The sequence below is a fragment of the Dicentrarchus labrax genome, unplaced genomic scaffold, assembly GCF_905237075.1.
Source record: "Dicentrarchus labrax unplaced genomic scaffold, dlabrax2021, whole genome shotgun sequence".
Taxonomy (NCBI): domain Eukaryota; kingdom Metazoa; phylum Chordata; class Actinopteri; family Moronidae; genus Dicentrarchus; species Dicentrarchus labrax.
The window spans coordinates 16238979-16251198 of NW_026136701.1; the positions used below are offsets into that span (position 1 = coordinate 16238979).

Below are 12220 nucleotides of genomic sequence, written 5' to 3' on the forward strand. Positions count from 1 at the left end.
ACAATCCATATCTACTTATTGTCTTGTGAATCCTCCAACTCGTCTGCTGCTCTTTATCTGTCTCCTCCTGTGTGATTGGTATAGATTTGGAGAGTGAAATCAATTAAGGATAATAGCTTTTACCTCGCGTCACCTCATCAGTGGACGTCCTGAAAAGTGCCTCCTAACATTGTCTATATTCAGAGTATGTAATGGATTGAAAAAAAAAAAAAAAAGTATATTAAGATGCACTGCGCTTCCCACAACAGGTAAACACAATGAGGATATTAATTTTAATAAATTACTTGGGACACAGCTTTATAATTAGAAAGTAAATCCCATTTCCATGATGATTATTTGTCTTTAAAAGTCTGGTGGGTTCTGTTTTGTAATTTCTTCTCCTAATCAGGATGTGAATGAACACAGCCACAGTTGGACCAAAACAGCTGGTAAATATGCAACTGGCATAGACCTACCCCACTGTTAATTTGTTGCTCAGAGCAGAATTGATTGCAAAATAGTATAATCGCCTATAAATGTGGAGATCCGGTGTGAGGATGTGGTGCTTCTGTCCAGCCTGTAGCATACACAAGCTGGATGGAGTTACCTTAAAGATCCTGGAAGACAAACAACCATGTGTGCTGTAATTAAAGTAAACATTTACCAACTCTGCTTATTTAGAGATTCTGAAGCTTGTTATGTCACTAAATTCTCATTACTGTCTTTTATCCTCTCATATCTCAGTCATTAACTGATACTGTGAGCCTTTTTTTCTAATTTGGTAAAAGACAAAGGAGCCATTGGTGCCTAAAATTCATTATGATAACCAATTACTAACAAGCTACCATCCTGTGTGAACACAGAAAGTATATGGGAAGCTCCAGTGGGATCAATTTACTTCTGATGGCTGTCAAAACTCTCTGAAAGAGGCATACCAAGTTTTTTGTTGTCTTACTAAATGAGGAAAACATTAATATTTAATGTTTTTGAAAACACTGCTGCTGAAAATAACGATCAAAACCTCTTCTTCGTGTTGTGAATAGAAAATGAAATGAAATACCTTAACATGATCTATTCATGATAAAATAGACCTGGTGGTACACAAATGGTGGTACCATGTAATGGTTTCGTTATTCCATAAAAAAATGTTTTATTTGAGTTTGTTTAACCTTGAATTTTCTTTAAATTGTCCACTGCCAAACACCAAAAACATTCAAAGAAAATTTCTTAAGTTTTGGAAATCTATCTTTTCCCCACTGACACCACAATATGAACTCAGTCTTTTCAAGTTTACACATTTCCGAGAGCTTTTTGAAAAACACATTTTCCATGGTTGTAAGAAGATAAAAGACTTTTACTCTGTTCTAGTCTGTTTGAATGTGGATTTGACCTTGGTTTATCCTGAATTTTGCAATTAAAGAAAGAAAGAAGATGAAACTCTTTCTGCTGTCGATCATGACACAATCAAGAGAACACGTATCGAATGAACCCTGTGGTAATATTGTTTTGTCGACTGCTTTTTCCAAGGCAAAGAATTAACTTCCAACTTTTAAATCTGAACTATTTCAAATAAGCAAGCAGCAAACTAACATGTTCATGTGTAGCAGCAATGTTTACCATGTTAACTATTTTTGTTCAGTGTGTAAGCATGCTGACAAATTAACGTTTAACAGAAAGTACAACTGGGTCTGATGGGAATGTCTTTAGTTTTGCAGGCACTTGGTCATGATTAAAGTATTGATCAAATTATATTTTTGACCTGATGATGGCACTTGATGAAAAGGCAGGGGATAATTAACTCCATTCAATTGCAATCCCAACATTTCACTCAAAACCTCATGGTGGCGCTAGAGGAAAAATCAAGGGATCACCAAAGTCATCAGGAGTCATCATCTGGGAACCATTAGTGTCGCTACAAAATGTTGTGCCAATCCATCAAGCAGAAGTTGAGATATCACACACAACAAGTGAACACTTTTACCTGCTGGTGGTGTTTGGGGGACATTGATGATTAATAAAGTCATTAACTTCCTCTTCAATAGTTGTTGAAATATTTCAGTCTGGACTGAAGTGGTGTACTGACAGACAGACCAACGTTCCCATACACTGAGCCGCCGCCAGCATGGCAAAAAGGTGAAACATATCCACTACTTGAAGGTGGTTTTCACTGAGCTGGGCAAAAAAGTTTACTCTTACTTTGCTCCCTCGACTTGGAATAATTTGCAAGACGTGCTCATCTACATCTTAATGATCTGGTCCCATTGGAAGAATTAAATGCCATGTTAAAACTCCACGTAACTGAGAAATGCAACTGCCTTATTTGAGATGGATTTAGTCCTTTCCTTGTGTGTTTGTTTTCCCTGTCGATTGTATTTTTATTTAAATTTAAATAGTAACTGGTGTGCTGACTTGGCAAAGTCTCCCTCGAAAAAGAGATTCCAATCTCAAAGGGCTACCTGGTAAATGATTAAATAAAAATAAATAAATAAAAAATATGTCAGGGCAGTTGTTTAGTGTAACAAGGCTGGAAGGATGATTAGGATTAAATAGAAATTAGAGCCTCATCAACACCAAAGCAAAAAAATTAAACATTGTGTTTACAAATTATATGGCCTCGGGGGAGGGTATGTATGAAAACGGGTTGGTCCAAAATTGAACCCTGAGGAACTCCAAATTCCAAATATGATCGCTCAAGAGAAAGATGAGTTTCCACTGGTGAAATAAAACTTTCTGTTTGAGTGGAGGGAGATGAATCAGTCAAGCGCGGGGCAGGTAATACCACCCAGTGCTTACGGCATTCAAATTTAAATTGGATGATCAACGGTGTCAAAGCCAGCTCTGAGGTCTAAAAGGATTAAAAATGAGCAATTTGCTGCATCTGCTTTTCAAAGCATGACATCATCATTATTCAAATTAAAAGCAGTTTCTCCCACTTAGTGTGACAGTGGCCTCGCTTCAAACTATTGAGTGTCCTGCACCACTTTGTGAAACTGACAACCATTCAGAGGTCCCTGTCAGTATATTATTTGATAACTCTGATGTCTGCCCAGCAATATCTTGTCCTGAAAATGCACTGGAGAGGACTCTGAAAACATTATTCGCCTGGATGGACTCTGCTCCCGTGGAGGAAAAGAGACTGAAGACTTCAGACTCTGGAGAGAAGAGATGCATGTTGAAGGAGATATATTCCAAATGAATAGATCTATCTATCTATCTATCTATCTATCTGTCTGTCTGTCTGTCTGTCTGTCTGTCTGTCTGTCTGTCTGTCTGTCTGTCTATCTATCTATCTATCTATCTATCTATCTATCTATCTGTCTGTCTGTCTGTCTGTCTGTCTGTCTGTCTGTCTGTCTGTCTGTCTGTCTGTCTATCTATCTATCTATCTATCTATCTATCTATCTGTCTGTCTGTCTGTCTGTCTGTCTGTCTGTCTGTCTGTCTGTCTGTCTGTCTGTCTGTCTGTCTGTCTGTCTGTCTATCTATCTATCTATCTATCTAATACTGGAAATTGCTGGAACTTCAGGGGTCATGTCAAATACAAATTGGAAAGACATGGTACCACTGAATGGTAAGAACATGTCAAATATAACTGATCACAATCACAAACAGCCAGCAGCTAGATAATAATAATAATGATGATCATTTAAATTAAAAGAAAAAAACTTTCTTAATGTGCTTACGGCTACATCTCATGGCCTTCATCTGCAGCTGGTTGCGTGAGATTGAAGCATTTAGATAATTGTGTTATACTGTCAAACGTACATTATATATTTACTTTCTGAAATCTGTTTACCATAAAAAAAATACTTTGCCATAAAGCTTCTGTCAGAAATAAACGTTGTTATTCCATATACCTGAGGCAGTAACTTGCGGACATCTGATCATGATGTACAAAATAAAAAACACAGCTAAATTCATGCTAAAGCTAACTAGCTTAGCAGTGCAACAATAACTGCTGTTTCAGACTCTGATGGAATTTGTGGGATTGTGTAAAGCTACCTTTAAATCACATATTTAAATTGTGTTGAAGATTATGTTTCAACAGACAAACACCTGTTAGCAAAACATAGATAGGCCTTTAATCACAAGTTGTTGTAGGGCAGTGCAGTTTGATACATTAATGTCCTTTTCTTTATTTCTGTATTTCCAATGCAGTGTTATCTGTGTGCTATAGTTTACTATTTCCATTTATTATCTGCTTATATAATGCTAAATATGAGGCTAAAAATAAAGAGTGTCTGGTTTATCATTTAAGCTGTGACAATTGTTAGTGAGTGAAAACTTTTTTTATAAAGGGACAACTTTCAATCCATCAAATCATCTGTGGCCACAAAGGACCATGTTGTTTACCGAGTTGATGTTTTACAGCTGTGATCATGGGGTTTCGTGGGTTGGACATTGAGGAGGAAATACAATCAACTAAATATGATCACAGGATCTTTTGACTGCTGACCTCTGCTCAACAAGAAAGCAACAAAAAGAGACCACAGAGCAATTGATTAAGACAACACAGCCTCGTCTGTCTCTGCTGGACTCTTCACTTCAGTGCTCCTAATGACACGCAGAACAAAAATCATTTCTGACCTACATGGAGGGTCACACGTCTGCAGCCTGCTGCACATCAGACAGCCGGTCAGGTCTTTATTTTTAACTAACTAAAATGCAATTTCTTTAAAGTCTCTGTTTCAACAACATTTTTCACCCTTTACATTAACCCTTTTACTTTAATGAGATAAATACATAAGACTGTAAGACACAGCTAAACTTCAAAAGAATTCATCTTCCCTGGTGATTAAATTATTCTCGCTCGATATGCATGAATCCAATTTATCAACAAATAGAGCACAGATGCAAAGGACGCTACACAATTAGAGGCAAACAATATTATCAGGAGAATATGCACCTCCAGCTGAAAGGCAGCACCATTCTAGTAGCTACCCAGTCACTTGAGGAGACAACAGAAATGAAAGAGAATGGTTTTTAACAAGATGCGGGAGCTCAATAAACAGACAAACATTCCTCCAGGCGGTCGGAGTAAAGGGGAATACACAATCATCTCCTTTCTGATGTGGTGGGGTTAGAGAAGAGGGCTGGGGATCACTTCCCGGCTAGCACAATCAGCCCTCAGAGGACACCCTTAACTTTATTTGTTCCACTTGATGGTCATAAAGGAATCATACTCCCTGATTCGCCGTAAAGTCAGCAGGTTTCTGAGAGCTGCGCCCTGCTTTACATCTAACACAGTGCTCTCTGAGGCTGCTCTGGGTTTTTATGTCACCCTAAGCACTTATATATGCAAAGTGAGGACATTTATTTTACATGTGATATAATGTACATGATAAAATAAAGAGTATTATGATTCCAGGCTTTAATAATAGTGAAAAAGCTAAAGGATGGGCTGCCAAATGAAATGACAGCTAAAGTGCAGTTAAGTTTGGAAAGTCATATTTCATTTGCACTAAACCCGTAATAATTACTTGATTAATAAAACAGCATACAGACAGAAAATTATCTGCAACTATTTTAATAGTCATTTTAGTCATTTTTTAAGCAAAAAGATGAAACAGTCGCTAGTTTCAAGCTTTTTAAATGTGACACATTTGATGCTTTTCTTTGTCATATGTGAAAGAAAACTAAATATGTGGGTTTTTGGACTGATGGTCAAATAAAGTAAGCTATGTGAATACATCACCTTAGGGCTGAGGGACATTATTATGGCCATTTTTCACAATTTCCTAACATTTTCTTGACAATAAAGTACTGATTCATTGAAAAAATAATCAGTTGATTAAACAATCATAAATTGTTAGTAGCAGTACTAGATTGTACTGAATATGATAAATTACTTAATCAAGGCCTCGAATAAGTTTATTTTAGTAGACTTTTGGGAAAGAATATAAACGTACGTTCACACTGTTTCACTGCAGAATAAGATGAATGGATGGTTGAAGTAAAGTAGTCTGTGGCAAAGTCATATTTTATTTGCACTGAGAATGATAAATTACTTAAACCCCCAGCTCAGATATGTTCATTCTGTTTGACTCTTTAGGATGAACAAATCCAATGTAACCTTATTCTAATATTTCAGCACAAAGATTCTTTTTCTTTATCTAATTGCAAACACACCCACAGGGTATCTACCTGCATTTGGCCTCTACAGGATTCACAACTCAAACAGTGTGACTATTAACAGTCTTCACACCTAACAAATATTTGATCTCACATTTTTTAACACATCCTCTAATAGCCATATGCTTTAAAACAAACGAGTTCCTGCTCCTTCTCCTCCCCTTCTCCTCCCACTATCATCACAACGGCTAAATCAAATATTCATGTTGGAGGGGAAAGCATTTAACACGTTGTTGTTATCTGAGAAATCAGCCATGCAGTTAATTGTTGTTGTAAAAGGGGAAATCTTGCAAGATTATGAAGCTAATTGGCATTAGGCATTCATTGTTTTCTCCTCTCTGACACCAGTATGATAAAGTGTTGCCTATGGAATGAAAGATATTAGATTCTCCAAAGAATATTGAGGACAAACAGCTTCACTATCTCAGCAGTATTAGAGTTTAGAGTGGCCTCTCGATGCCACTTTCCTTTTATGAGGCAAATGATCTGAATAATAGGACCTGCTGCTTGTAACGTTTCCACATTAGGTCATGGCTGAGGTTTCTACAGTATCAGTGGACCTGTTGCTGTGGTTTTGTATCCTCCTAGTTGCACCTGCTTTTCTGTTACGTTGTTGAAGAGCCCTGAAGCCACCTGGCCCAATCCAAAGTGCGGCGGCGAGCACCTGGAATAGCTTGATGATGACTCACAACTAGGAGAATCTACCTACAGGGGAGTTTAGCCCCTTGCAGCGAGAAAAACAAGTGTCTATTTGTCAGATCACATCTTTCAGGTCAGCAGCTTTTGGGCATTAGGGCAAATGGGAACACACTCTGGGATTTGTTAGAAAGAGTTCAACTTTGACTGTATACCTTGAGGCGTTGCACTTTTAGACCTCTAATCTCTATCTGCTGCAAGTAGACAGCATATGGTAAAAGACAACAAAATGTAGCCCGAGGAAGTCTATTTAATCCTGGATGGCAAGCATCCCAGAAATCCAAGGAGGTTGTCAAAGCAAATGCAAATTTGAGCTTTTTGTGAAAACATATTAAAATCTAGATATCGGACTTCCCTGTGCCCTGGCAGTGATTGAGCAGGAAGATTAAAAAAAATTTGACATGAGTTTTCCAAATTAGTATTACTTTCTGAAAAGAACTACGCCCTCGCATCCAAACTTTACACTCAGTTGGGTAAAGAAAGCGCCATGGGGCCTCAAAGGGTATAACAAGTGAGTGCAGATCAATATAGCTAGTATGTGTTAAATTTCAAGATTGTTTGATGTCTGGACAGGTTCACAGGGAACAGGTTCAGGCCTGATTCAGAGCTGAGTCACCTCTCGACTCAGTTTTACATCTCCATAACATGAGATGGTGCAAGATGGATTAAATATCATTTACTTTTTGTGCAAGTTATTCTGTTTGAAGCATGTGACAATCCTGCTGAGTCCTGCTGAAGGAGCTGTTCATGCACCAAAGCAGAACAGAAGGCTTCACAGATGAAAAGCAACTTGAAAGATGCCAGGAATTATACAAAATGTCATGAAACTTTATTTTTAAAAGTGTCATGAGAATATGAAAATATCAAAATCATTCAGCATCACAGTTTTCACTGTTAATATACAATCATCTCAGTCACACTTACATTCAATATATAAAAATATAAAAGGAAACATACATATTTTTGCCAAGTAAAACTGAGGCACTTGAGAAAAAATGTTTTGCTATTTGAGTGCTGGCAAACTGTTTCTAATGACTGTGCAAAAGTTATAATAATTTCACCCTAAAAACTAAGTTTGCACTTGTTCCCTAAGTAACAATGGCTTCAGTATTCCTCTAGTTGTATTTATACTGTCATTCATAATGCGCCTTTTGGTATTGTTTCTGTGGTTCGTATAAAAAAGTGGAGGACTGCAATAACAGCCATTGTGAGACATTGGTACAAACACTGAAGATAACATTGTGAAGGCATATAAAACATTCTAGACATGCAGAAAAAGTGCATGAATAGCACAGGTAGGTGAGTACATGGCATGACAAAGCTCGACACTGATTGCAATCACAGAAACACTGCTTGAAACGAGAAGCACGTTAGCACAGAGCTTTTTCTCACTCTGAAATGAAATCGACCACTCGTAGAAAAAAAGAGTCTTGAGAAGAAAACCCCCTCCATGTGATTCCCTGACAGTTCTCCTGGGCTTGGAAAAATAAAGAAACAACAGAGGGGGGGGGGTGTCTGGTGGTGGAAAAGTATCCCAGTTCAGTGTGCTACACAACAACCAGATTCCTCATGCTTGTGCAGAAGAGACATCCTGGAGAAGGTTTTGGAGCAGTTCTTGCATTGGTATTTTTTCACATCCGAATGGGTCTGTAAGTGAGCCCTGAGATTGGACCTGTCTGCGAAAGCCCTGTTGCAGTGAGGGCAGGAGAATGGCTTCTCTCCTGTCAGGGGGAGAAATGAGAGAGAAGACATTGTCAAAGATAGTACACAGACATATTTGAATAGAAATGGTGTGACAGAGGCATCTTGGCCTGTTATTTTTGGCTGGGTGCAACACAGTGCTTTAAAGGAAAGCTCTCCGCTGAGCAGCTGATTGTTTGTAACATGACATTTGTCAAGAAAAAGCAATATTTTTCTTTTCAACACACCAGCAAAAGCAAAGCTACAGGAAGTAATAACATTCTGAGAGTTCATATTTTCGACAACAACATCAGCCTAGACTACAAACCTGTTGTGAGCTGTGTAACAGGCTCTACTGTTGCCATAAAGGCTATTAAATCATGTACTAGGTTGGATACAATTAGTCTGTCCCTAGAAAAGCCCACAACAACCATTGAGCCTCTTCACTCAGGAGGCCCCTCTCTCTCACTCACCGGTGTGCGTCCTGATGTGTCCTTGGAGCAGCCACGGTCTGGAAAAAGCTTTCCCGCATATTTTGCAAACGCATGGCAAGGTGTGAGTCCTGATGTGCATTTTGAGAGCTCCCAGGCTCACATACTCCTTCTCGCAGTATTTACAACTGAAGGATTTCCTCGTTTGGGCGTCGCAGTGCAGCTGTTTATGCTTGAGCAGTCCAGAGTACGTGGAGTAGGACTTGCTACACAAACTACATTGGAATTTCTCTGCCTCCACCCCGTGAGGGTCTGTCAGCTTGGGCAGCATCTGCTCGTCTTCATCACTCCTCGGGCTTTCGGAGCCGCTGTGGTCTTTAGAGGAGGTGTCGGAGAGCGATGAGGGGTATCCAGAGATGGGGGAGAGGTCACTGGGGAGCGGAGACAGCGGCAAGTTGCTGGTAGTCCACACTGTGATGGGGCTGTACGCTGCCGGGCTCAAGATCTCCGGCTGGGGGATGACGGGCAGGGGAAGGCCCCTGTAGATGTGCGGCGTGAAGAACACTGAAAATAAAAGAAAGCAACATGAAATGAATGATCGCATGTTAAATGTCATCCCTTCTGAGTGGAGGAGAACAGATTAACAAAAAGCAAAACAAAAACTTTTGCGACGTAAAAAAAAAAAAGAAAACGCGCGACTGCTTGTTAGAAACAAAACTTTTATAAAAGTCAAACAGGTTATTTACTTTGAAAACTTTACCTGTTGGGCTCTCCAGCTCACTATAATTTGGCTTCTTTGCGGAGTTTATGTGTTTCTTGACCAGAAAAGAGCGTGGCATCTTGGAGAACAAGTGGACAACTTTTGGTAAACTTTTTTTTTTTCTCTTGGAAAAATATAGCGGTGAGCGTTTTTTACTGTGTCAAGACGGAAATCCTTATTGCTTAAGTCCAGTGGAGTGTCATGGTGCAGCGCTGCGCTCTTGGAAACAGTGCAGTGAGTAGCTGTAAAGAGCTGTAAATACTCCCTATCAGGTGCATGGGAGGAGCCATCCACTGCCATCTACATATACTGGGAGCTCAAACCAATTAAATCTCGCTTTTACCACGGAGCCTTAAAATGCGCCTTTGGCCTATAGGAGAGCATAACCACCTCTGAGGGGCGGGTTACTGCCATTTACTTCAGCTAGACAGGTGCTTTGTGCTAAACTTGGTGTGTTTCAAGGATGGAAGTGTATATGGCATCATACAGTTGGCACTGGCTGTTACCCCAAAAAGAACAGCAGAGTGAAATTGCCAAAAGTAAAAGCAACCAAAAGAGCATTTTTAAAAAATATATTCCTGCAACTACAGAAATATCATGCAAGAGTGAGTGCAAGGAACAGAACAAGAATAAGAGCTACAGGGTGAGATAGACAGGATTATTTAAAATGCCATCGCTAATGCAATCACTGCACAGAGTCTGCACGGTGCTACTGATGACTGTTGTGTTACAAACCTCTGGGGACTTGATTATCCTGTATGGGTGGCATATTTGGATTGGAGAATACTCCCACCAACACCAGCCCCCCCTAATGATGATGATAATAACTTGGCTGAAGGTTTATCATCTATATACACACACATCCAAATCTACTGAGCAGACAAATGATCCAACAACTGGACCAACCTGCATGCTGCCATCCACATCTTCACTCTGTGCTTTTGCCAAAAGATGGCCGTTCCTAATGCAGTTGTGTGTGGAGAAAGCCACACATTTCCTTGCCAATAATGCAATAAGGCATTCCTCCTTGAAATGTAAATTTAAGTGTAGTTCCCTCTCAAGGTCAGACGTGACACCATAATCAAATTTATCCCTGCTGCTACTGAACTGGACAAGGAGAGGCAAACTTAGCAGTCTACGCCCCCTTGTGTTCAAGTCAGTTCTTCTGAGAGGGGTGTGAGTTGAACATCTGAAAGTAACAAGGCAGGGAAAAAAAAGAAACACACAAAAGGCAAAGGCTTAGCCATGGTGATATTGAAAAGCAGCTCCTGGAGCAGTTTGATTGGCTAGGTCAGCAGATATGAAAAGCTCCTTATGTGTGGGGCAAGCCTTAAGTTAATTGTGAACTGCTTATCTTATCTGGAAAACATAATTGCAGATCATGAATAGTTTCCCTTTGTGCCTGCTTGGATTATAAAGGGAAGGGAAGGTTATCTGTGCATAATAACTCCCAGCTACTGTCACACATTCAGCAAGCTGATTGGGATGTGTGAGGAATGGTGGTGTTTGGTGGTGATCCAGCAGGAAAAAAAACATTGTGCGCCGTGAAATGATAATGCTTTCAAATCAATATTACCCACCAACCAAACCATATCCAAGAGAAGCAGTGTAAAGTGCTAAATGCCTCCTTGCAGTATTCATGCTTCAGTACTGTTCTCTGCATTCAGAACATGTGGACGCTGCTGTATTGACAGCAGTAAAATAGTGAGCAAAAGTGCGTGCCGACTCAAATCATATCACTAGTTCTGAAAAGCAGAGGCTGTAGTTTATGAGCTTGAAATTAATTAACAGAGAGGAAGCCGTGTATCCTTGGCCCCGCATAGTGTCATAGCAGGATAGTGTAACACCCACAAAAATGTGCAAGAATAAAACATGAACATGCTTTTTATTTTGTAACATTTGCTTGTTTTTTTTTAAGAGGCAGCAGCAGCTCCTTAGTACAACATGCAGGTGTTGTTTACTGTGTGCAGTATGTCATGTCATGTTAGTAGTCTTTTTCTATTATGTTCCAGCAATGTGATTAAATATTCGTCTAGATGGTGTTTTGTTGAATTCAGACTTGCATATTGTTCATCATTCAAATTCTTTAAAAAAAAAAAACAACACTTTTTAACCAATTACAGAGTTGACTGATGGATGACTGCAATCAGCAGTAATTCTTATATTTCTTTTTCTTTTTTATTTGCTTTGTAATTGCCTTTTCATCCCTCATTGTTTTTATTTAATGTAATCCTGCTTATCTTGCTTTGAGTTTTTAGTGAGTGTTCTTTGTATAAGCTTTTAGCTTTCTACCTTTATTGCACAGGCTTTTGTTTACTTGTAATCCACATATATACACATATGCAAATATATGTAATTGTGTGTGTGTGTGTGTGTGTGTGTGTGTGTGTGTGTGTGTGTGTGTGTATGTATGTGAATATATTTATGTACATATCATGTCTTTTTGTTTGATAAATACATGAGGTCAGATTGGTTAAATTGACCAGTAACATAAATATTTATGACCAAATCAGCAGCAATTAAACTATCAAAACCTGAATCC

At 39.1% G+C, this 12220-nt stretch overlaps 1 protein-coding gene across 1 annotated transcript; it reads right to left on the bottom strand.

Moving 5' to 3' along the window:
- Positions 1 to 7614: 7614 nt before the first annotated feature.
- On the bottom strand, positions 7615 to 9902 carry snai2 (snail family zinc finger 2). The gene is made up of 3 exons (XM_051406969.1): positions 9679 to 9902; positions 8961 to 9482; positions 7615 to 8528 (listed from the first exon to the last, which is right to left on the bottom strand). Exons 1-3 carry the CDS (start codon positions 9755 to 9757, stop codon positions 8347 to 8349), a joined length of 783 nt encoding a protein of 260 aa, XP_051262929.1. The 5' UTR covers positions 9758 to 9902; the 3' UTR covers positions 7615 to 8346.
- Positions 9903 to 12220: the final 2318 nt, after the last annotated feature.